General features: G+C 42.4%; 1 protein-coding gene across 1 annotated transcript in view; it reads right to left on the reverse strand.

Annotated features, from left to right (window-relative positions):
• The window catches only part of ICE1 (interactor of little elongation complex ELL subunit 1), a 58,873-nt gene that overhangs the window by 17,499 nt on the left and 14,304 nt on the right, over positions 1 to 27,070 (reverse strand). The window contains exons 5-15 of the mRNA XM_007451657.1: positions 24,496 to 24,514; positions 23,626 to 23,737; positions 22,099 to 22,175; positions 21,094 to 21,131; positions 18,800 to 18,882; positions 18,542 to 18,581; positions 18,404 to 18,460; positions 11,786 to 11,872; positions 9,648 to 10,057; positions 2,686 to 7,401; positions 1,286 to 1,454 (exon numbers count right to left, since the gene is read on the reverse strand). Coding sequence (XP_007451719.1) covers positions 1,286 to 1,454; positions 2,686 to 7,401; positions 9,648 to 10,057; positions 11,786 to 11,872; positions 18,404 to 18,460; positions 18,542 to 18,581; positions 18,800 to 18,882; positions 21,094 to 21,131; positions 22,099 to 22,175; positions 23,626 to 23,737; positions 24,496 to 24,514 — 5,808 coding nt within the window. The remainder of the gene's footprint in view (positions 1 to 1,285; positions 1,455 to 2,685; positions 7,402 to 9,647; positions 10,058 to 11,785; positions 11,873 to 18,403; positions 18,461 to 18,541; positions 18,582 to 18,799; positions 18,883 to 21,093; positions 21,132 to 22,098; positions 22,176 to 23,625; positions 23,738 to 24,495; positions 24,515 to 27,070) is intronic.

Genomic DNA, 27,070 nt, shown 5'->3' on the forward strand with positions numbered 1-27,070 from the left:
CCTGCATCGGCAGGCGGACTCTCAAGCACTGCGCCACCAGGGAAGCCCTCCCTCACTTTTATCTTCACATCTAAGTTCAAAAGGCACTCGGATGAGGAAAGCTTCCTCGACCCCTGAGACTCTCTCAAAACCCACCTTCCACAGCACAAGTCATTCATTCAACAGATACTTAATGAGAGCATACAACACATTCTCCTGGTAGTAGGAACAAGAAAAACAAAATCCCTGTCCTTAGAGTACATGACCTAGCAGGGGGAAGAGACAGCAAACAAAAAGGTAACAGCGTAACCAAGCAAAACAGAGGGAAAAGCTTTCCGGCAGAGAACCTGTTACAAAGACCCAGAGGTGAGAGCGGGCTGGGTGTGTCTGAGGAAGAACCAGAAACCCCACGTGGGCTCTGCAGAGTCCCTGTTGCCCTGCTTCCTGCTGCCCTTCACTGACAAAACCTGACGTGTGCGCCCCACTGGAAGGCTGCATCTATACCTGGGTTTGGTCATCGTCAAAGCCTTAACACTTAATGTGCACCCCATAACTATTTGTTAAATAAGTCAGTGACTGAAAAAATAAATGAAGTGGGCAACAAACACAGCAGCCTCATTCACAACTCTACAAGTGACAGATTCAATTATCCTGATTTATAAGCCCCATAAACATTATGGTAATAAAAGATTATCAATCTTTGCAATCTAGATAAGACTCTCTGATGTAGCATTAAATTCCATTTGTGTATCACTCTGCTATATTAAAATGTTTCCACTGATGATCTCATATGAAGGAGTCCTATTTGCTCCATTAATAGACTTAAGAAATAGTAGTAAAAGGAAAAGACAATCAAAGGACAGCCCTCCTTTCCATTTCTCCCTGAAACTCTTCTTTCCATGAGCTTATGAATCCATCTTAGCGTTTCTGCCCTTTCCAGCTAGTAACAGAGCAGAGCGGTTTGTCACTCTAAAATGATTCCATTATCTTGTGTCAACTATATCTGACTCTAAGTAGATGCACAAGGAATAAAACCGATATGCACTAATGAGAGATACACTTTTATACACAAGTGGAAATGTATATGCTGACCTAAGTAAGCTTAAGTCACACAAATTCTCCCACTGAAAACCAGGTATGGCTGGGTCTATAGCTAAGGCTCTTCATGCCTTCTGGTAAATTCACAAGATAGCATGATTTTAAAAGATACACAGCAATACCTTAGCTTAAAATACAGATGCATATATAAGCAGATAAAAAAGCAACAACCCGTTTTCAATACAAGAATGTCGCCATCTAACCATACCTTCCTTAAGTAGACTGTAGCAAAACAAGCGAGCTCTTTCCAAGTCTCCCAGTTGCCGACAAACACCCACATACACTCTGCAGAGGGCGTGGATGTAATTGTGCTCCACAGACATCTTCTGAATTTTCAGTTCTGAGAGAATAGAGTGAAGCAAGCACTCTGCTAAAGGCTGAATTGGAAAAACAAAACAAAACAAAAAACGAAAAGGCAATGTACACTGATACTTATCTTCAGCCTACTAAAGACCAGCTAAACGTTACAAAATTAAGTACCTTTTGGAAAGTTGCAAAGATAAAACGTGCCCTGTCTCACAAAGTAGAGGACAACACCCACCATGGTAACTTGCTTTAGCAGGGAAAGCCGTGAGGCTCAGGGAGGAGAGAGCCCATGCCTGTCGGTGTCCGGGGGTCAGCGGGGCTGCAGGGGCCACGGGGCGAGTCCCAGGACACCTGGATGCCTACTGTCACTACCACCACTCCTACAAATGACCACTTTTTGTTTTTTACTAAAATAATCTGTGTGTGTGTATTAAATCCACTCATATTCTACTCCCATTCTTGTTTTCTGAACTCCAATGTACTCTACACATTTATCCTGTTTAGATCTTAAAATACTGGGTAATGTTTTCCTCACCCAGGAAAAGGAGCATTAAATAATTTGATACATTCAGTCATTTGAAAGTAAACATCTTTCCAAAGTTACCTGTACTGCTCTTTGTGCTTTCTGAAATGCAATCTAAGAAAAATAAATATTTATACCATTGTGATTCCAAGGATGCACAGATAACCGATAAAGCATAATCCACGGGACACTGGAAATCATCCACCCAGTATCAACATAAATATGTAGAAAATAAAAACCGAGGAAAGTCCTAGTAAACCATGTAGGTAAATCTGCATAATCCTCCCCCAGCCCCCTTCCTGAAACTAAGCATCTGTTCCCGTTTGATTTCTGACCTGCACCAAGGGAAGTGGGGGGAACCCACACACTACCTTTCTGACTCTCAAAATTCTCAAGTGTGTATATAATTCCATTCACAGAAAAGAAAGCCTCTATTACATAGCAATTTGATGCTTTGAAGCAAATCATTTTGAGCTTTTAAGCATGCCAGAATCAATGGGAAATATGCAATTTAAGTCCTGACAGGCTTTTTTTTTTCCCCTTTAAAATTTTAAGGTATCTGATGAATACAAATTATCAAATCTCCAACATCTTATCACTTCTCAAATGTATAAAATGCTGGCTAGAAATAAAGTACAGGTCCTAATGTTTACACGGGTGACTGCCCATCTCTGAGAATAAACTTCTGTTCAGGGCCACCTCCCATTCTGCTGACAGGAGACAGCCTCTGTCTGAGGACATGCAATTCCTAACGCTCCCGGAGCAAAGGAGCCACATACCTTTTTTGTTGTGCTAAATTCATAAACAACTTCTTTCTCTTGATCTCTCATCACAGGCTTTTTGGAGATGTTTCCCACATACACATGACTACGAATGACAGGTAACAGGTCAAAGGACGACTCTGCGATCTTCTTCAGAGCCTCCGCTACGGCTCTGTCATAGGACTCCACGGCTCCTTTGGGGCTCAGGGGTGACTGTGAGACTGTACTGACGGCCAGAAGACGACGCCCCTCCTCCTCTGTCCTCACAGCTGCAGCCTGGGAGGGGTTCCTTTGGGGGCTCCGGCTGACGCCTTCTGAGGGGGGCTCTGGCTCCGGGGACCCACTGTCCAGGCGCAACCTCTTAGCACTCCTCGGTGTGCCCGCTGACAGTGCCCTTTTCCCACCCGAACCCTGCGGAGGCTCCGGATCTCTCGACTTATCCTGCGTACAGTCACCACCAGAGCTACCCCCTGCTTTCACAAAGGCGGTTGAGCTTGAAGTGATGGCTTTGAAGCCCCTGATGGCGCTGGCAGGCCCCGGTAGGTTCTTGGAGTCGGCTGGCGGGCCTCGCGTAAGCTGGATGTTCCCTTTGAGGATGCTGAGGGTGCGGGCCCTGGCAGACAGCTCTGGGTACATGGTGTCCAGGATCTTCACGGAATTCTCCTGGGGCGCTGCCACTGCCGGATGGGCAGAGGCGAACGGGGGCAGGCGGCCAGGCACGGGGACGGCGTGCTTTGGGGTCGCAGCACAAAACTGCAAAGGAGATGACAAGACCCTGTCATTGGCCGGGGCGGTGGACGGGGACGCGTGTGGAGGAGAGGAGTGCCCTGGCTCCTCCAGCAAGGGGGACACCATAGGCGACACCGGGATCTCACACGGTGGAGAGATCGGGCCGCGGGGAGAGACGGGTGAGCAGGGGCTGGAACTTGACGTCAGCGGAGAGGCTGGCTGTGAAGTCCTCGGAGGCGTGGCTATCAGAGGAGCCAGCAGCGGGGGCAGGGGGGGGCCCACCTCCTGCCGGATCTTACTCAGCGTGTCCGCACAGCAGTCCGCAGGAGTGGACGTGTCGGCGCTGGCTAGGATGGTCTGCGTCTGACTTCTCTGAGTTTTTCCGTTCCCTCTTTCTCCAGAAAATGACGGAGAAACTTCACTCTGAGTAGTCTCCACTCTGCTCGACGCTAACATCTTCACTGGTTTGTTTGTTTGATCTCTGTTTGAAATCTTTGATCGATTCTTATTTTTGCTCAGCGGCTCTAGTTTCGAATTATAGTACGTGTGATCAGAAGGAACCGTCTGAGTCTCAAAGTTCTGATCATATATCTCAGAGCTAATCCTCACGCTGGGCTTAACGGGTCTATTCCGCAAACGACTTTTATCAAAGTTAGTACTCTGACCGCTACTTGAAATATCGCCCTGGGTTCCGGCCACACTACTGCCACACTGGGGCTCCTGAGGAGGAGGGCCGGAGCGACCGGTCTCTGGGGACTTCTCCACGGAAGGAAGTGGAATGAAACCAGCTGCCAGCCCTTCTGGATCCGGGGAAACAGGGGCGTCTTCAGGGGCGTCACACAGGATAACCTGGTCCACTTCTGGCATGAGAGCTACCCCGTTGATGATGGTCCAGTTGTCCCCTTTCTCAATGACAAGATTCTGATCCTTATTTATCAGCACGTTTATAACCTCGGAGGTCACTGTAGAGATCTGACACTGAAATGCCACTTCCCCCGGCCCCACTCCCGGGGCAGCGCACAGGGGCGAGGGCTCCGGGGGTTCTGACGAGGCCTCTTCCTTACCATCCACTGGCCTGATCGCATCCAAGTTACCCGCAGATCTGCTCTGCGTGTTTTCATGGCCAGGTCCACCACTAGTGGGAGAATCGCCCCGAGTGTCTGAGCCAGCCGTCGGCAGGGGTGAAGAGGAGCCGGCTGTTTCCAGAGGCAGAACTTGCTCTTTCTCATGCTCCGCTGTGACGCTGTCAGGTGCATTTAAGAGCTGTAACTCACCAGCATCCTTCCCACCAGCGTCCTCCCGGTCGGGCTGCAGCTCCTGGTGGATCCTGGTGAGCACCTCGGGCAGCGTCTCCAGGGAGCGCTGAGCAAGCCGCCGCCTCATGTCCCTTAAAGGACAGTCATCTTCCTCCGAGGAGCCGACGCACTCCTCAGAGGTTTCTAGTGTTTCCTCTTCACACAGTTGCTTTCTGTACTTTTCTCCTGACGGTTCACTTTGCTTTAATTCCTTGTTCATCCCTTTGTTTAGGGTTCCTTTGCTAGAACATTCTGAAACAGAGTCCCCTGAACTATAATCTCTTAACTGACAACTTTCAAGAAACATCACGACCTCGGACGTGGAAAGTCCGTCTGTCTCGGAGAGCGCACTGAGGCTACAGTCCCGCAGAGCTGAGGTCAGGCACCCCACCTCGACGGAAGGTCTGGTCTCGGCCGCACCGGCGCTGGCAGCCCCCACGCCTCTTCCGGAGGCCCCGCCAGCACTCTGCTGGCCACCCTCCAGCCCGGCTTCAGGATCGTTCTCTCCCTCACTGCAGCTTGGCGCGTCACCCTCTTCTACCTCGGTGTCACCTCCGCCTGCCTCGCGGATGCCCGTGTAACAGTACAGGGCACCAGTGAGGCTGCTCTGCGGGACAACACGTTTCTCCTCATCTTTGCTGCCAAACGCTGGTGAAAAAGCAGTCTCTGTGGTGTCTAGAGCTTCAGGAGAAGCACCCCCGGGAGTGTGAGACGGCAGCTGCGGATGCTCCTTTGGGCCGTGCTGTACAACAGACGGGTCCATTGTAACGGCCAGGGCCTCCCCAGAGGCTCTGACTGTGTCTCCAACAGGAAAACCTCTTGACGGCGTCACCTCCGTTGCTGGAAGTTTATCCACATCCAGCCTGGACGTGTCCACATTTGTGGCAGGAAGACACGGGCTCTGCTTCTGCACCTCTTCCTGCACCGTGGCTTCCGTCACAACGTCTTGGTTTGGGACCAGGATGTTGTCAGAAGAGAAAGATAAAGTACTATCTGTGGGATAATGGGAACTTTCTACTGGTAAAGAGCCCCCTGGAGAATCAAAGTCTGATTTTCTCCAGGGGGAGGAAACCCCCAGGGCAGCGCTCTCTGTAGCAGCTGCCTCCCTGCTTATCGGTGCTGTGGGCACTCTCTCCCCACATCTTGCTCCAGATGGTGTCCGACCAGGCCCATTATCAACGTCTGTCACTAAGGGGGGCTCCCTCCTAGACAGTCTCGAGGGTTCCCATCGTGCGCCCTGCATGGTTTCAGGCCGTGCCTGCTTGGTAATAACTGACACCTGGTTAGGCAACAAGGATGCAGGCGCCCTGAATCCCACAGGACTGTTATCTTCTCCAGCACGTTCAGGCTTGGATGCTGATCCTCTGCTTTCTGAGGACACTGCCGCCTCTTGTTCACGTTCAGGTTGAGATCCCAGCCTTTCTTCACCACTTCGCTGTAACAGATCACTGTGGTGCCACGAAGTGCTTTCACCAAAGCCAAAGCCACTCCTGATCAAGCCAGACTGAGGCCCTGCCGACGTTGTGAAACCCGACCGACTCGGCGTGAGCTCAACCCTCGGACCTTGCCTTTCACCTGGCCCGCCTCTGGCGGCTCCCGAGAATCCTGACTGCAGGAGTGAGCAGATATCATTCATGCCCTTCACAAGGGTCGTACACCCCACCTCGCTGCCCCTCTGACCGTTAGAATCAGATGCCCCTGACACTGGGCTCAGAGCATGTAAGCTGTTCTCCAGATGGCCTTCTCCTATGGGACACTCCAGGGGCTCAGAATGTACATCTAGCATGGTGAACATGGCAGCTTGTGATTTCTGCTCCAAACGATGCAGTTCGGGAGGGCCTACTTCAGTAGGAACAGATGTTTCAGCGTCATCCTCCAACCCAGAGGGAGTCCGGGGGTGACCGCAGAGAGATGAGGCTACGGGGGAAGACAGCTCCTCTTCCAGACTGAGCACCGCGGCAACCAGCGCGGCCCCTGCTGCTCCTGGGGCAGAGGGGTCTCCTGAAATGAACCCTCGCATTGCTTCTCTTTCCTTCTCCAATTCTCCAGACAGTCCCTGAAAATGATCAGAAGTGGACAGACAACCTGATGCCGAAGTGACTCCATCAGTCAGTGTCCACTTGGTCACCTCTAATTTGGGCGATCCTATCACTCTGGACACTAGGGTTTTTCCTTCAGATGCGCTGGGCTCATTCGATGGCCACAGGCCCAGGGGAGGATGACACGAGTCTGACGTCCCAAGAGCCGTGCCCTCCTCTAGATCCAGGCCGCTCGACAGCTGCTCAACACGCCCGCTGCCCGTGGATTCAGGATGTGTCTTCTCCGTCTGCACTGACCCATCCATCTTCCGAGCCTCTCTCTGTCTTCCTGCCTCATCCAAAATGCCTTTTTCTCCCTTGCTCATGAACTCAGATGACACCGTCCAGTGTTTCTCATGAGCGGAGGGGAACGTGGCTGCAGGTTCTCTCAGGTTTGCTGTAAATGTCCCAAACCCAACCGCTGTCACCTCACTGACTTCCAATGTATTTAGAGCTTGGGTGGCTTCGTGAGGTTGGAGCTTTCCCTCCCATGTTCCAGTTCCTTTACTTTTTCCAGATGAGCTAAAACAATCCAGCGATTCTGGTGTATCATCTTCTGAAACAGGCTCAGAATTCTTACGTTGGGCCGAGTCAGGATCGCTGGAATCTGTACACTCTCCAAAGTAGATTTCCTTAAATATAAATGAATTACATTAATTAGTTAGTAAAACGCTACTTCAGTCAACTAAACGCAACTACCAACTAAATGCGTTAAAAAAAAGTGTGTGCTTCCTGCAGAATCTGAGGAAAGGGCGGCCCACTCTCTGGGCTCTGTCAATGGACGGGTAGGTCCCAGCGGGCACAGCACTGCTACACCCTCCGTCCTTAAAGCAGCCGCCTCCCCCCAGAGTTTCCTCCACTCACACTGCTTCTCCCCAGAGAAGCTCCCCAGCTCTACTCCACACGCAGCCTAGCGTTAGGTCTGTTCTCCTAACTTTGAAGCAGGTCTCCTCTCAACTCTGACGTCCCCATTTTCTGGCCAAAAGGCTTCCGCCTCTAGCTGCCCAGCCCCGCCTGCCTTCCCCGGCGAGCCACAGGCTCTGGCCCAGGGCAGCTCGCCCCAGCGCCAGCCCGGCCATCGCTCTGGGTGTCACCCTGCAGACCCCTCTTGCCACACCTCATGCCTGTGCTGAACCCCGACACCTCTGCTTCCTCCACGGCCCCTGACTCCGGGTCTGCTCTGGAAGCCTCCCTCCCCGTCTTGAGTGGTAGAGACCACACATGGCCCCCAGGAGAGCTGGTTCAACCACCTGTGCCCCCTGGTGTGCGAGGCCCAGGGACTGACGAAGAGTCACCACCGTTGAAATGAACTTGCTCCCACTGGAGAAATTCTTTCCTCCCTTGGATGGATGCTAGGGCATGATCACCCCCTGGTTTTCCTCTACTGTCCTGACCTCTTCTCCTCTTCCATATGGCCGCGTCAGCACTGACAGCTCTCCAGGACTGTCGGGACCCGACCCTCTCCTACATGCACATTCTGGCTGGAAGACAGCAAACAGCCCCGGGCCTCTGCTGGCCCCCAGGCTGAGGCACCTCGGCACCTGCGTCCACCCAGCCTGGCTCTGAGCACCAAGCCCATGGAAGGGGGCACACCTCGCACACGCCGCACCTGGAAATCCCGCACACACCTAGCACCTAACTTTCCTACGTTACCTCCCCGCCCAAAGAGGTTCTTCTTCTCTGTTGTTTCCAACATCCTCAATCCCCCACTCGCCTAACAACCATACCGCAGATCTCACAAGATGTGCTGCTCGCTCAACCTCGGGACCTTTTGCAAACCAGTTGACTCAAATGCTACTACTGTTCAGGTGTCAAGAACTGAGGAAACTGCTTATTAAATGACTTCCCGACTACAGTCCTGCCTCCTTCCCGACTCTCCCCTCTCCCTCCCCATTCATACTGTGACTAAACAAAAACCTTCAAGTGGAACTCGACCACTATTAGCTCCACTTCTTTGGATCCATCGAGGATTTCCCTTTGCCTTCAGGATACAATGGAAAGTCCTTAGGACACACATGGACCTGGGGACCTGGTCTGGGTGAATGCCCCCAGCGTCAGGTTCGCCCTGAGTCCGACACCTCTGTGTAAACAGTTCCTCCACCTGACACAACGCACCCCTCCACGCGCTCGGCCGGGACACCTGCTTGCTGGAGACGCTCCCGCCCGGCCTCCGCCCAGCCTCCTTCCAGCATGAGCTCCGTGTCCAGCTCCCTCCAGCAGCATGCTTCCCAGCAGCGCGGACTCCACCACGGCCGTTATGGGGGCAACCGCCACACAAGACCCCAGGAGGGGTGAAAACAGCCCATGTCACCTCAGCGTTCCCAGTGTCTAGCACCAGGTCCAGAATGTAACAGACGTGCATTATGGTTTCCTGAATGAAGGATGTGACTCAAGGAGTCATTTATCTGTTCCTTAAGCCAAAAAGCATACAAATCTGCTTTGTCAAGACTAACTTCCTAAAAAATTACAATAAACCATTCTGCAAACACACAAAAAGATGATGAATTCATTGCATGAAAGTGGGGAATTCAGCAACCTAACTGACCTGTATGCTCTATACATGGACTTCCCATCTCTGAAAAACTCCATGTCTATAAACACTTGTTTAATTCACTCATTCCATATCTGTTATGTGTCAGACACTAAAGATAAGAGTAAGCAATTAAGACACAGGAGACTTACAGTACACTGTAGATGAGAACAATAAAAATGCACCCCTAGTACAAAATGAAAAAAGCCGTATGTGCACGTGGACCCGAGGGCACTGGCCCGCCTTGTTAAATCCTCACGTTCTTCCCTGACACGAGCTGGTCTGAGCTCCCGTAGCAGGATGGACAACGTGGCCACCAGGTAATGCAAATACAAAGTGTCAACTTACAGGTGAGAGTGAGGACGGAAATGCACCCAGGTGTGGGGACGACAGCAGAGGGGGTGAGGGCACCGGGGACAGAAGAGGAGGGGGCAGCTTGAAGAAGTCGACGGCAGCCTGAAGATCTTCATCAAAAGAATGATCATGATCAGAAAAGTCAGCACGGTCATCCTCATTCCTCTGCATTACAGCCTCAGGATTCCGGTCCTCTTTAAAGACACCATTGTCACGGCAAGCTGCTCCACCCGGCCTCTCTCTCCCCGCGTCTTCACACGCAGAGAAGTCGCCCTCTATCTCCATGGACAGCTCTGCCAGGCACGTCTGCCCGGCTGAGGTCCTGAGAGGGCTACCCCCTGCTGGAGGGGGCACACCATCCTCCCTGGACTCTAAGTATCTGGGGTTTTCTTTGGCAGGTTTTTCTGTGGGGAAAAAATATATATAAAGAAAACTTAAAAAGAAAATCCTTAACAGTTCAAAATGCTTGCATTAAATCCAAGTAGAAATATTTTTAAAAGGCAACCAATCCCTTCCTAAAGAATAACCTATAAGACTTGAACATATTCCACAGAAGTATGCTTCCCTCACAACAAGCAAAGGAGAAGACAGGCAGGTGGATGGTGAGATGCCCGTGTCCCATTAGCAGCAGGGTGTCCGTGCCAAGGCACCCATCCATCGCCATGGTAATGGGGCTTGACGATGCCCTCATTCTCTTGGGAAATCAGCAGGACTGGGGAGAAACAGCTTCTGCATACAAGGTGATAGGAAACACTATTTTCCCTGCCTAAAATCAACCTATATTAGACTACTCCATGACCATATTTGTACAATTCTCTAACTAAGGAACCTGACTAGGTCACATAAATACTTTGCATTATAACACAACAAGAAAACTACTATAAAACGCTAGTTCTCTTTGGATTTGGATTTTGGTATACTGCAGTAATGCTAATTGTTAGTAAAAACATTGTGTCCTAGGAAATAACTAGAAATAACCATTTGTCATATTTGAAAGCTGTAAAAATACATTTTGCAGAAGGCCTCAGGGCTCCTTGGAGCAGTGTTTGATAACAGGGCTGGGGAGGGGAAAATACAAGCTGAGCCTTAAACAGCTTGCAGTACCAGAAGTAAAGAAGTACTCAACACAGGACGGGACATGCCTCAAAGACCCAGGAGCCAAACTAAAGATGGTCCCAGTAACCAAATCTGGAGCAATTTGAATAAGATAATGAAAGTACTGTATTATAACATACAGAATAAAAAAATATATGTATCTGTGAGACTACACTGACAGAAATAGTGAATAAACAAGTAAGTGGTGAAAAGCGACAGCTCTCCCTTACTGAAGTATTCCAATTAATACACGTAGGAGGAATGAGGGAAATACAAAAAACACTATTAGAGTAGTAATCATAGCAGACAAGATCCATCAATAGATGCTAAAATCAGTGGGCTACAGCTGGAGAGAAACAGATTATTTGCAGTGTCAAAGCATCTCCCTCAAGATAATCAATGAATAAGGAAGCAACAGAAACTTTAAATGCAGGAACCTGGCCAACACCACCTTAAACAAGCAATCAAGGTTAACATCCCCAGTGACAATGCAGACCCACACACACTCTCCCCTGGCACACTACTGGGGAACTCTTGCCAAAAATACACAGCCTCGCTCTCATACAAGAAAACATCCCACAAACCAAAAGATTCGTATTCTACCAAATGATTCGTATTATCCAAAAGGGTCAGAGATGTGAGACAAAGAAAGACCAGTAACTGTCAGACTGGGGGCAATTAAAGGAAGAATGACTGCTAAATGCAACATGGGGTCCTGGGATGGGAGGCGACAAAAGTGGGAAACTCGGTCTTCTGCGTACACCTGCCATATACACCTCCCACCATGCGTCTTCCAGTTTCCATGAATACTCCCTGACGAAAGGTGCTATTACAAAATAAAAAGCCAGATGTATTCACTGAGACTAGAAGTCACCCTGGAGGGAACGGAGCTCTGCATGAATTCAAGTACCCATCCTACTTTATTTCACTCTTTCAATGTGAGATTCAGGAGATATTAAAAAGTGAAGGCATATAATGCCCAAAGTAAGCATTTCTACTGCATGTATGAAATGTACTTCTGGAAACTTCTCTCTCACCTGGGACACATCTGCTGCCTTCACCGGGTAGTCTGTGTGTTGTGTTTATACAGAGCCAGAGTTCCTTCAGAAGTAGTTTTACTTTTCCTGTGAAAGAGAGTAAAGTATTAAAGTCATGTCATTTGGCTCATTCTACACAAGGCCAAAACAGTCCTGTAAAACCGGGATTTACTAGGGAATTAGAAAACCAGGCAACTTAAAACATCTTCCCCAAATTCAATCATTGCACACAATTCAGTTAGCTACTGATGCAAAGGTCTACTAATAGGCTGAATACAAGCTCAGGTTTTTTTTGGAAGGTGGGGTGCAAACAGGGGTAGGACTCAAAAAACCAAATCTACTTGTTGTTAAAGGCCTTTATTACCGTTATGAATGCACAGTATAAACAAATCTTTGGTCTATGTATTTTCTACAGAGAGTGATATGAGACTGGGGTCGGGGCGGCAGGGAAGCATAGATACAATGACCGATGTAAGAGATTAGGGCTCCAGGTAGTCTACAAAGAACAGTATCCCCTCAGTTCCATGAGGCTATCAGAAAAGCCATCCGAGTTGACCATGCTGTAATTAACTTAGGGGCTTCATGGATCCTGGAAAAAAATTTAATGGCCTTAAGGGGAAATGGGAGGAGACAAAAATGGGTGTGTGTAAACATGAATAGGGAGAGAATCACACATGAGCAGACACACAGAAAGAAGCATATGCTTCTATAAGGAAAGTGAAAACTTTGGAATTTTCATAAATATTTTTCAAACGGGTTTGATTTCCTAAAATGGTTAAGAATCACTGGTACAAGATGAAAGGCAAAGGACAACTATAACAAACACAGGCCTAATGAAAGTCATATAACATTAAGAATATTATGCTATGGCTTTAAAGTCAATTTAACGTTAAGAACACAAATTCCCAAAAATGTTCCAAAGCAAAAAATATTCATAAAAATATAAACATGAACAGTTTGTGTCAAATATGCATAAAAAGACAACCCACACTAGTTAAAATTTAACTGAAAATAGCATTAAGTATTAGGTAATTTCAGTCCACCCCTAAGTTGTGTTATAGTTCATTGGAAGTTCTTAAACTAAATCATTTATTGAAAATACTGAAATCTCTAATCCAATTCTAGAGAGGGTAAAAAGACCAAACTTTTAAACCAAAATTTCTACAAGGAATCACAAATTTTGGAAGAGGTCAGCCCTATTTAAGTTGGCAAACTATATCGCTCTAAAAAATGAAGTCCATAGTAAGAGGACCAGGACAAATGGGGCACAACAACAGAGAAGTCTGAAAAGTTGGACATTTCCAACCTCTCCTGAGACAAATCAGCCACTGTCACTGTGTGTGAGGTACATCCATTTTTGAGTTTCAAAATTCTATGATCAAGTAGTTTATCTACACTGTGATTTAACCTACCCAAAAGCCTGCTTCCAAATACTGTAATCCCCTTTGCTTAAATGACCTGACCAGGATCCCTGCTTATTACGTATACCCAAAGCAGCAAACAAGGAACCTTAAAAAAAAGAAAAAAAAGTTACTTTTTCTATGCTTATGGAGGCTACTAACCAGAGCTAGGCCTATTTCAACTGAGCACTCATTCATTACTTCCAGTTTGACATAAAAGAGCTATCCATTCCCAGCAAAGCAGAAAATAATCTTCATTGTGGCATCATTAGTTGTGAAAACCTCCTTCAGCTGAACTGCACACCTTCCCCTTATCCTTTAAAATGCCTCCTTTATCAAAATCCAGGCATCTCTGAGTACAGTATTTCTGGACTTTCCTACTCCACTGATTTGTCAGTTTCCACGTGAATAGCATGCTTCTTTAAACACGATAGTTTTATAAGTATGTTTTAATATCTGTACAGGCATGAATGTGGCTCAGAATTTTCCTTTTCAAAAATTAAATTATTATTCCGAACAGCTATTCTTTCCAATAAAACCATCTGGTTTTAGAGTGTATATTTATAAATACACATGGAGAAAATGCACGTCTTTATGCCTTAAGTCTTTCAATCCAGGAACATAGCATTTACACATGTGTTCAGATGGTTTAGTTTTCCTTCACCGAGGCAGGCATGCTGCTTTCAGGTCTTTCCCTGGACATCTCAGGTCTGCTGCCACCTGAGATCGGGTTGTTCTTATTCCACCCGTTTTGATAGGCTAATGATGGCCCATTGTGCGTGTTCACTGTATATACCTGCACCTTCCCCAGCTCCTACACTTCTGTTTTCCTTTTTCCACACAGATAGTCACATCATTTAAAATGCAGACAATCTGACTCTTCCTTATTAGCACTCACAGCTCCTACTCTTTGTGTCTGCCTGGCTGCACGGCTTAGGGTCTCCAGCACACACAGAAGGGATGGAACGAAAAGCAGGCTTGCCTTGTTTCTGACAGTAATGACTATGCTCTTAGGGTTTCACCTTTCTCAAGTTCAAAATGTTTTTTCTATTATTACCTCACCAATTTTCTTTTTTAAATGAGGAATTGGTATTGAATTGAGGTGATCCTATCATTTTCCTCTTAACCAGTTGTTGTGGTATTCCTGAGATAAATCCTTAAGTCATAACTTGTCCATATTCTAAATTACTAATAGATTTGAGTTCTTAAGATGTTATTTGTACTTTTGTAGCTTTATTCCTAAGTAACAGATTTCTGAGTCTTGAAGATATGTATGCATGTTATTCTTAATTGATCTTGGTACAGGGTTATGCTAGTCTAAGAGAATGAAACAGGAAGCATTCTACATTTTTTAAGTTCTAAAACCAAACAATAATAAAGACATCAGTTTTTCACTTCAGGCTTGCTCACCTGCAAGCCACCTAGATCTTCCATGGTGTTGGATATTTAACTATTTTTTAAATTTTCTTCTGGGTTATTTTTCTGTTCAGGATTGCAACAACTAGTCTGCGTCAATTTGAGTATGTTTTCCTACAAAATGGTCCATTTTATGAACATGATAAAATCTGAATATAAATTTGTAAATTAAAAATAATTCTCCAAATGTATTTTTAAAGCTTTCCCAGTCCTGGTGCGAGTCGGGTTTTGTTTCTTCCTTTCTTGATCAGATATGCCAAAGAGCTGTCAGTTTCATGAGCACTGGAAAGATCCAGTTATTAGTTTTAATGGTCCCAAATCAAATGCCTTGTTTCCTATTTCATTAATTTATGTTTCCATCTTCATCAATTCCTTCTTTCTATTTTCCTTAGGTTTCCGCTGTATTTTCCTACCTTCTTAGTCATTCATTTTCTGTAATCCTTGCTTCATTTTCTGTAATTCTTGCTTTCTAACAAATCGCTTAAGACCACAAACCACTCACTGAATACTATATTGACTATATCTCAAAGATTTTAATAAATACTGCCCTGCTTTTGTTTATTTCCAAAACAGATCAGTATTTCAGTTTTTATTTTTTCTGTTATCCAAGAGGGGTTTGTATTTATTATGTGTGTTCAGCTATCAGTTTTTCAGGGCGGAGGTAGGAGAGATTTTTATTAATATCCTATGAAATATCAGTATCTTCATATCTCCTATTAGATCGTAGCTTTTCGTTGTCTAGTAAATAGCTTTTATATGTTTGAAAAGTATTTTAAAGAATTCAAAGTTTGTGGTTTAAGAGTTATATGTAAATCATCCATCCTGCAATTATGATTCCAATTTATCTCCTACTTAAATTCTTGCTTTTACTCTGTATTTCTGAGAAACACACTGAAGTCTCCCATGAAAACAGATTTGGTTATTCTCCCCAGAACATCCAAGCATTTTACTTGACATAGTTTTATGCTCAAAGGTCATAAGAGCAGTATCTTCTTGATGAATTGTGCCTTTAATCAATCTAAATATTTCCTTTTAATCCATGTAAATTCACTCCTAGGTGTGAATTATTTCTTTGTCTTGTATTACTGCTTTCAAGTTAGCATTTGCTTAGCATTTCTTTATCCATCCTCCTATATTCAATCTTTCTGCTTCATTTGATTTAAAATGTATTTCCTTTGAACAAATCAGAGATGGAGATCATACATAAAAATCATGCTCTACAGCTGGGAGGCTTTTCTAATATAAATATTATATCAGTGTCCTGCTCTGGGAAGTTTCTTTCTATAGAATTTCTTGATCACATTCTCTCCCTACAGCTCTGTTCTCCCCTCTGAGAAGTCCTAGATGACTATTACAACACCTGGCTCTATGCTCCAGAGTCTTAGGTTTTCCCTAATACCTTTTACTTCCTTATCTTTTTACACCACATTCTCACAGATGTCCACAATTAAATCTCTTGGTTCATTATAGCAATCTTCTATTTGTCCACTCAACAATCCAGTCTTTCGAGTGGGTTTATTTCTACAACGTATCTTTAATATTTGAGAACTCCAACTCAGATTTCACATCAGCAGCCTACGGATAGGTTCTTAGATGTTCTCTAAGGACTCTATTTCAATTGTTATCATTTTCTTCTTGTTCATGATTTAACACTGTTTCCTCAGGGACTAGTTTCCTTGAGCTCGGTGCCTTTCTTCCCTGTCACTGCTTTTTCTCAGTGACGTCTCTCACAGCCAGAGTACATTTCTACGGCCTCCATTTTTTAGTCCTATTCCTCTGGCAATCAATGCAGGTCCTCATCTCATGAACCCACAGGATCCTGTCTTCAGAAGGAGGAAGCAGAGTGAATACGGTTGTGAGGACTTACATGGCGTATACAAATATCTCATTTTCTGGGAACAGGAGGGGCTATCCTTCAAAGCAGCCATAAGTAACCCAATTTTCTGACATCCACACTCACTCTGGGTCTTCCCATGTCCTAACAAACACTTCAGAGAACTAAACTTTGGGCCACAGCCTGTGGACCATTGCCAGGAACAGTCTCGAAGCCAGAAGGCCGCAGGCTTCTTGCCCCTTCGTTGGCCACCTGGCGACTGCCAATGCACTGCCCCTTCTCCCGTGCCCGCTCCTCTGATGTAGGGAAGCACACACTTCTGTGGTGAAAACCTGCTTTTTGAGGGCTGCTGCTTTTCTCTGTAATTTGGGGTTTCATCACCAACTGACACCATCTGCTTTACACCTTCCTCATTAATTTCTAGCACGTTTTAACTATCCTTTTCTTTTTTTCTTAATCTTCTGCCATTTTTATTGGAATCTGAAAGAAAGGCAGACCAACAAAGCCCCCAGGCAGTCTTCTCAAAAGTGAAGCCGACCCAGTGCTCTTTCTGCCTAACTAGTAAGGTTTTTTCAGAAGTCAGGTATGAACAAAGAAAAGTGTTAAAGATTTACTTAAGAATTAGGTATTGAACCCATTAAGGTCCACAGCTAAATAATCAGCAGATTCCTAAAGACTTCATTTATTTACTTGTTTGGAAAAAATAAAATAAACAGTATCCCTTCCCTCACAGGGAGGATAGATTAAAAAAAAATTTTACTTGAGAAAGTAACTAGTTCTTTGAAGGAAAAAGAGAATGTAAGGCTAGAGAGCAACTATGGAAGGGAGTGAGGGCTGTGTTTTAAATAGTGAGGCCTGAGAACAGCAGAATCCTAAAAGAAAGAAGGTTAAAGTCCACACCTGACTGTTAGCTGGGAAAGCCCAGTGCTGCCGAGTCCGGCTTCTCTCAGCAGCACCTATTACTCAAAGTCCCACTTTCCACACCTCAGAGTAGGAAGAAAGGTCAAAAGCACATGGAATTATGCATCAGTGATAGTGATAAACAGACTCAGGGCCCGGGCAACTGCAAAGTATCAACTGTTAGTCTTAAGGCTTGATCTATGGATTTGAAAAAAAAAAAAAAATTAAATTAAAGGAAGGAAAAAAAGGTAAAGGAGACTTCTGAAGAGACACTACATACTTACACAAAACAGTGTAAATGGTTTTAATAATTTCCATTTGGAGAAAACATGAGTGACATGAAAATACCATTATTTACTTATTTGCCTTTTTAAATGTATCTCTACCAAAACAGTACATGATAGGCAGAGAAGAAATTCATAATCTCTTTTTTACAACTAGGAATGAAAACACAAAGAAGGGAAGTCAATGGCCAAGGGTCAAACAGTAAGTAGAAAAACTGACATGAAACTCCAGCATCCCCACTTCTCATGTTACACCTCCTCATCCACGAGGTAGCAGGCTCACTGCTGCAACGTGCCGGGGACGCTGGGGACATCCCTGTCCTGTGAGCACCACTGCACTCCTCTGTGTAACTTCCGGCCTTCTGTAAACCCTTCTGTCTTCCAACAATACACTGCAGGGCTTTGACTCCACAGTTTCCCTGCCTGATTTTAACCATTTTTATATATTTGGCACCTACGAAATCTAATACATTAACTTGATAAATTGTAATCTAATGAGGAAACTATACTCATTTATTGAAAAGTGTGGAAAGTATAGCTCTCCCAGTTTTCTTTCCCAAGGAATACTGCTTTTCGACTCTTTCATTCACTATTATTTTATCAGACAGCAAGGTGATAACATACACAGATCTAATGAAGACAGGAAATAGAAGATGGCTTCTTCTAACAAAAAAACATGTACAAGCCCAGGAATTCCCACAATTATAGGTAAGAGTAACAAGCAACCTCCCAAACCACTAAAAGAAATGCAAAGAGATTGAAACTAAATTTGCAGTATACTTACTTTTATCGATGCTTCCATAAGAATCACTTGAAATTTGTGTTCCAATATGTCTCAACTCTAAAATGTGGGGAAAAAAGTTAGAAAAGAATACTGTGTGTCAAAACAGAATTCTTAAGTAAGCATTAACTGAATACTCACCCTTTTCAGTTTTCTGTTTAGAAAATTCATCAAGCTTTTCCTGTGAAAACAAAACACGAGCAGTGTTTGCAGTGGATAAAGGAGTGCTAGTTCTAGACGGGGATGTAAGAGGGGGCAACCCAGGGGCACTGCTGACTACCCTCAGCTGGGGGCCTCACGTGTGACTCCTCATGACGAGGACCCACGGGGCTTACAGAGGACCCAAGGAGTCCCAGAGGGAAGATCTGAACATGTGTGGGCACTGCTGTTATCTATTACCTGTGTCTTCCTAAATTCCTTTTCAAGTATTTTCTTTTCATTCCTTAGTTGCTTGAAGTCCTGAGTTTGCTTGACAGCAGCCTCTTTATTTAAAGAGTGCAGTGAAGTAAGAGAGAAAAGTAATTTACCACTTTTATAATTACCATTAATGAAATTCTCAAAATAAACTACTGAGAGCTTTCCTCGTTTCTTAAAATTTGAAACAAATTCTGTAAAAAGTTACTGTTCTTTCAGTATTCTATCAGAATCAGGGATAAATGCAGGAACACTTTTGTTTAAACTATTATCTACAAAACTGAAGAATTGGCATATAGGCCCTAAGACTCCTTTCCAATCCTGAAACAAGCCAACCCCGACCCTTTAGTCAGGCAACAAGCCAATGTATAAGATCTTTAGAGGGAGAGGCTGTGGTCCCCTTGTTCTTCAACAATCAGGAACATTCAAGTTTTAGAGACTTAGAACTGTGATTTTATCAAGCAATAGTTAAGACCATTTTCTTCATTTGGGGGAAGGGACAATCTTCTCAATGTTTACTATATTTTTACTCCTTCCTGCCTAGAGTTCCCTTGCATCAAGCCAACTCATCCTAAGTCCCTATATCTTTACATAGATCTACTTTTAAGGTATTTTTATAGCTCTCCTGTGGATCTAGAGCAAATTCTTAACTTGAGTTTTTGGTTCTGAATGGTTCAAATATACTATTAAGAAGCTGAGCAGTATTGACTTTATCTGAATTTGTTCATATACAATTGCTATGAAAAGTAAAATCCTATAAACAACACAGTAACAATCCTCTCCTGATTCCTCTAACAAACTTGAGTATTTCTTTACCTGATTATTAGCCCCATCACTTACTAGAAAAATATTTTTGTCACGTGGGAAATACACTTTCGCTTCAAAGGAAGTCTGCTGTAAAAGCTTCATATAGTCTCACAGGCATTTTAGATCCCTTTAAAAATTTTCCTTAAATAGACATTATCTCCACACAGTAGCAATAGAAGGTAATACTGAGAAAGAACACAGTGATGTTGTACTTACTGCCACACTCAATGTTTGTGCAACAACCAAATCAGAGGAAAACTTGTTAGCAAAACATTTAGAACCTAAGTCTGAAAAATTGGGCTCAATTAAGGCAAGTTAATGACTGGAAATATATTCAGCAACTTCTATTCAAATTTTCACTTCACACTCGAAATGAAAATAAACTGTTCTCCGACAGACTTGCGGTTGCCAGTGGGGGCTGGGGGAGGGATGGAGTGGGAGTTTGGGGTTAACAGATGCAAACTATCATATACAGAATGGATACCAACAAAGTGCTACTGTCTAGCACAGGGAAACTCTATTCAATATCCTGTAGTAAACCATAATGGAAAAGAATATTTAAAAAAAGAATGTTTATATATGTATAACTGAATCACTCTGTACAGCAGAAATTAACTCAACATTGTAAATCAACTATACTTCAATTAAAAACAAAAAACAAAAACCCGTTCTCTGAAGCAGAGGACTACGGGAATGATGACAGGGCAAAGAGCAGGTCCGTGAGCCCCACAGCTACGAGGGCAGCCCCAGCCCATGCTGGAGAGAAAGAAAGGAATCAGGGATGGGCTGGCAGGTCACACTTGTCTCTACTTGATGTTATTTCCACGTCACAACCACCCAATAAGGAGGAGAAAACAGAAGAAAAGATCTCGGATTCAATTCCTAAAAGGGCTCTTAGCTGCCACAGGAGGGCTGAGCAGACTCTCGTGTGGCCCTCTGCCTGCTCAGTGTAGACAGAAGGCCCTGAGCAAACTTGGGGTGCTGGGGGCAGGGGGGTGGTGGGCAGGGACACAGTGGGAATTCCCAGTGTAGCCAATCTCACAGAAATCTCTCCAACATGATTGTGTCACAACCATCCAAATACATCAAGTTTCTCAGTACTAAAACTAGTATCCTTTCCTACTAACCATTTATTTCGTTAGTAAAAAATGAGAGGGCCCCATGAGATTCAACTTTCAAAATTTAAGTCCTTTTCTTGATCACTGCTTTTGACAGTAAAAGTATGGGCTGTTATTATTTTGAGTGAACACTTCAAGGATATGCCACATTCCATTTCCATGTCTATCCAGTAACTGAGAGAAGTACAGTATCCAACCTTCTTGCTAATGGTACCCTTAATACACTCATCCAGGGACGCACCATCAAAAACCAGGACTCAACTACTTGACCAAGTACTACAGCCTTGCACAGTTACCAATCATTCATACAAAGACGATGACTTCCATTAGCTGGACGACAAGAGTGCCAATTACCTTCCAGCTTCTTCACCTTGGCTTCTAGTTTCTTCTTCCTGATAATATAATTGTATAAATTAAAATGGTTAAAAAAAAAGTAACTTCACAATTTGTGATATACATGATTTTTTAAATTATTGAGATTTACATAATAAAGAAAATGTTAGTCACAACAAATATAACACATCAATCATTAAAAATACCAGCAACTGTTTTGAAGGTAAACTTCAGAAAGAACAGTATGCTGTTTAGTGTGTAATATATGTAAAATGAATTTTTAAAACTCTGCATTTTTGCGGCTTATCGTGCCTGTGTGGCTCATCTCTGAGCCAAGCTGATGCGTCCAGGTGGCATCCTGGCCTCAGTCCAGCACCTGACTAGGTGCGGTTGCTTTCAGGAGCAGAGGCAGGCAAGGGCCATACCACCATCTTACAGGAGGCAGCAGCTAGAAAACTGCACTTGTTTTAGGATAGACTTCTGAGGCAGAGAAGGTAGGAAACCCTCTGAGAAAGTCTCTGAATTACTGTGACATTGCATCTACATTAAACGACTGTATGTGTAGCTCACGAGTTTTGTAAACAATGTGAATATAGTATTAAACTTCAAAACAATCAACTGACTTCTTTGGAAGAGCCCCTTTCATTAATGGAACACAGACACCCATTCCAGATGGTATCTATTAAAGGAATGGTACAAAGAAGTGAGATGATAATCATGTTTTCTCTATGAAAACAAAATACAGACACACAAGCATGTACGCATATAGACATAAAAACTTTTATGGAGTTCTTTGTACAGGGCTTTAACATAAGATGGCTTATTTACTCCTATTAATTCTTCAACATAGGTATAATTTCCATTTTACAGATATGGAAACCAAGGTTGTGAGACTAGTTCAAGATCATCCAGTTAATTATGGTCAACATATCCAAAGACAGAGAAAAGAGAAACACTATTGATTTAAGCATTAAACATTTTCAAAGTTGAAAACACTATTTCCACAGTAATTTCTGAAATACTTACTGAGCATCAGTTTTCAAGCATTCTTCTTTCACACGAGCATATTCCTGATGAGTATCCTGATATAACTTCAGAGAACTCTAAAAAGGAAATAAATGTGTGTGTGTGTGTGTGTATCAACAATTTGAAAGTCACTGACCACCAGTGACAAGGATTTTGACCCTGATAAGCTAAATTATTATCACTTAATAGTATGAAATTAACCAAATGAATACATATGATTAGGCAGGAAACCAAAGTACAATTCATTGAACATTTTAACAGATATAACCAGATCCTAAACAGAGGTAATATGATAAACAGTCTAATCAAACAGAGCTATAAAACTTAAAATATACTAATTTTAAAATAACCCCAAATCTTCATAATATCGAATAGCTAATATTTTTGTTGCAGCCAATTAAAATTCAATGAAACCTAAAGAAATTTTAGAGGTAATAAATATAAGCTATTATTACTACTATGCAAAAATATAAAATAAAACATTATACTTAATGATAATTGGGGAAAATACGTTAACACCAATCAATATGTATACCCTATGGACACTATGGAATGGGAAAGAAACATACTGAGCCTGATAACACAGTACAATATAATGTGTATAGCTCTTCGGTCGCCAAAGCTCTGAGAGACGGGCTTTATGACCCCTTTTTACAGATGAGGGGTCTGAGGATCCAGACACTGAGTAATTCTTTGAATGTCACAGTGAAAGAGTGACTATTTAGGTTTATTATTCAGCTGTGATTCCAATGTTCATGTTTCCTCTCAGGTATGGCTGATAACATTACTTTGTAGTCAGTGGTAGACAAAATTCAACAACTTGTTTCTGTTTAACTTTCACCGCATAAATATATAATACTTTCTATAGAAATAGGAAAATTGGCCACTGTTTGAGTATGTAAACCTCAGAGAGGTGCATGGCATCCTAAAATGAAACAATTTGAAGACTGGGAGGCACAAATACTATCAGACCGAGGAGCCAGGAATCATTCCGGCTTGGCTACGACTTGCCTAATGCTAACCACCTAACTTCACTGGCTTCAGAGTTTATTTTAATTTGTAAAAGCCATGAATTCTCTTCTAAGGTTCCAATAAAACAAAATTTATATTAAAAATAAGTTTATAGCATTTAAAATAGTTTTACTTAATGCAACTGGATTTTGAAATGAAAACATAATTTCTGTAATTTAAGTTTGAACTTTTGCAGGTTACTTTACACTTACAGCAAGAAAAATGGAAAAGACATGCAATGCAGGGCACATCAAGTCATAAAAATTCATAGCTAAAAAGGTTCCTCTACTGAACCTCTCAAAAAGCATAAGCAACTAATACAGCATTACATTAATTACTAATAATTACTGTAAGGACCAAGCCATCAATCAACTAATTCAATGTTCTCCAAGTATAGCAATACACTTAGAGTTTGACTATCATTTATTTCCTTTGTTAAGGCATAAAATGTCCCCTTATCCCAATTATAGTAAATAAGTAGATCTTAATTTACTGATGACAACCTTCTGTAGGTACCTTTTTCTCTTCTAACTCTGCTTTTAAAGATCCCAGTTCTTCCTGACACTTCTGCAGAGGAGAAATTTTTTGAAGCATCTGTTCCACTTGGTGATGCAGAGTAATATTCTCTCTAAAAATGGACAATGCATTAACGTTATTATGCAAAAGTATCTACAGTGAATTATTAAATATATCTACTGGTTTCGATTTTATTTCTACCTAAAAACAAAGAATCTCTCTTTTTAAATGCATTCTATTTGTACCGAAATGATTTATGTTCACTTTTTATTTCTGACATGAGTCTATTTCTAATAAAAGTACATCCAAAACCATGAGAAGCAAGCGCAATAGGCTCTCAATCTGCTGGAGAATACAAGAACACTTGGATGATCTGCCAGGTGATCTGGCTCTTCAATCCTGAGTTCATCACCATTGATTTCAATTCAATGACAGGCAAACTGTGTGAGTCATGTTATAACCATATTTTGCCTTCTTCTAATTGATAAATATAATCAGAGTATAAAACATTACTAAATTCTAAGTAAAACTACTTTAAATTGATCAAAGTATACAGGATAAACAACCACTTTAAACTATCCAATTCACAGAGACAACAATAACTGATAGCAATAAACTTCATCTCAGTGGCCACAAGATCAGTAAAATTTACTGAAAAATCAAACACTGGGCTGTAATTTAAGACCTCGGTAAGAAATTCATTTGGACAATTTAATAGTAAGGAAAATGTGAATCTTCTTTTATTATAAACATCAAAGAAACAGTCTACATAATGGGTCAATTCTATGTGGCACTTTGTTGAATCTGTATAAAATCTAGTCCGATAAGTGTCTACCCCAAATAGACTAGGAATACAGGTAGCTAGCTTACCTTCTTGCAAACTGCAGCTGTAAAACTTGTTAAAGAAAACTGTGACAATTTTATCTACTGACGATAAAACAACTTCATCTTGTCTGAAGATAAAACTCACCTTAAAACTTCAATAATCTGTGTTCAGTATACATACAGGCAAAATCATAATTCTTAAAAAACATTCAAAGTTCCATCTACATCATATGATAGCTTTTTACTGAGTTACTCCTATTAATCATAACATGAGCCATAAGTCAAAATATGTACTTCTCTAAATTAAAAAAGATTCTTGATTAACTATATGATTAATATTAAATTCCAAGAATAAAGACAATGCAATAAGCAATTAACAAAAACTACCTTGAATCCTGTATATATCAGAATACCCAAACATCCTGTCCTTCTTTTCTCAGAGTCCAGAGCTCAACTCCAGCAAATAAGTTACGTACTTACTAAAACCACATATATATGTGTGTATATATATATTTAATGAATATAAATATTGAATGAATTAAACATATATATATATATATATATATATATATATATATATATATATATATATATATATATAAAATATATATATATATATATATATATATATATACGTATTTAACGAGCAATGAGAAAAGAAATACAGGGAGAACATAAAATCTGGAAAACCTTTCACTTTTACAGTCTGCACAATTTGGTAACTTCATTTCCCATCATGCTGCCAGTAAAATGTTCTAAGACAGCAAAAAGTCATTCCTTTAAGTTTCACCACCTGTCAAATCCTACTCTCATATCACAATATAGAAATGTCTGTTGGTCACAACACATCTGTACCCTCCTATATTAGAATGTAAACTTCTGAAGATTAAGGAGTTTCACCCTAAATTGCTGCAGTCTTTTCAAGAAAGAAAAATTCAAAAAATATCTGATGAAATAAAATATACTCTCTGCCCTGTACAAAGAGGAACTAATAAACAACAAAACAGTCAGAATTACACAAAAGAGTAAAGAATCAAGTCACACAAGAAGCCATATTAAACCTACAACATTGGCACCTCAGGTTGTACAGCAAACAACTGCATACTTGAGGTACAATGAATACATATTGTGAGCAAAAGTCAGATGTGTTTAAAAAAAAAAAATCTATATTTACCTATAGTTGAGGCTGAAGCAGATTAGCACACTGCAGAAGGGAAATTCAAGAATAATCAAAAAGTTTTAGGGGCTTCCCTGGTGGTGCAGTGGTTGAGAGTCCGCCTGCCAATGCAGGGGACACGGGTTCATGCCCCGGTCCGGGAAGATCCCACATGCCGCGGAGCGGCTGGGCCCGTGAGTCATGGCTGCTGACCCTGCGCGTCCGGAGCCTGTGCTCCGCAACGGGAGAGGCCACACAGTGAGAGGCCCGTGTAACGCAAAAAAAAAAAAAAAAAACAAAAAAAACGTTTTATCAATTTTTAATAAATTACTCTAACAATTTTGATTTTTTAATTTTATAAATTTTAGAAAAGTAAATCAATAATTTCCCTGCTAGCTTACATTTGTAATTACCTCAAAAAGTTCATACCATTTTCTCCAAAAAGGATACAATGAACACATATTTTCCTAATACTGGAATTAACTGCCTATGTCCCTACTTAGCTAATTAGAAGTGTTTATAATAACTGTTTCTGTACAGCTTTCAAAATCAAAGATATTACTCTTGCAATAACATATTTATAGTTAAACAGACTGATAATTTCAATAAAGCACAAGAGGAGATTTTCAAAGACCTATTTTTTTGAATGTAAAACTTGAGATACTAAAAATAAATCGAAATGCTGTGCCTTGATTTTATTACTCTAATCACACAAATTAGATACAATGATACCAACACAAACAAATAACTGGTGATATTACATATAAGTTTAGGAATGCCTGAAATAATATTGAAACAGGCCTCAGGTTACTGCCAGAGTTGAACAGCAGTATTTGCTCCAATACTGAATCTAAGGCTGCGGGTCACACGTATGTGTGTTTACTGTCACAGGAGACACTTAATTCAGGTAAGTATCACCAAAAGATGTAGGAGGAATGATTGTGCACACTACTTCCGCCCTGCCAAGAAAATACAGAGGCCTGCAGGTGCTCTAAACGGCTACTGGACAAAACGGTGACACAGAGACCAAGGACTGTCCTGGGGATACAAACTTACACTATGATTTGGGATATATTCATTAATTCTCTACAAGTCACAAAACTAATTAACAAAAGTTAATTTTCCCACATTCTGAATATTTCTACAGTGCACTCCTTACAGAAATCCCAAAATATTCTCATAGCATCATATTCAGCTTCACATTATCCCTAAACCTAAAGAGCACAGGTCATGTCCTGAGTACAAATGAAAAAGACCTACTCTTTAAAAAGCTCACGAAACCTTAAGAAAATCAAATCAGTGACAAAAACAAAACACATTCCGTAACAAGGAGGCCAGCAGCCTTGACCATTAAACGTGTGTTATGAGTAGAAGACAGCTGCTCAACTGCACTTGTCAGGGGCACTTCCTACTTGGAGCCTGTAAGCACTGCTTTCCAAAGAGTAACTATGAAATTTCTCACAT

The sequence above is a fragment of the Lipotes vexillifer genome, unplaced genomic scaffold, assembly GCF_000442215.2.
Source record: "Lipotes vexillifer unplaced genomic scaffold, Lipotes_vexillifer_v1.1 scaffold1463, whole genome shotgun sequence".
NCBI lineage: Eukaryota > Metazoa > Chordata > Mammalia > Artiodactyla > Lipotidae > Lipotes > Lipotes vexillifer.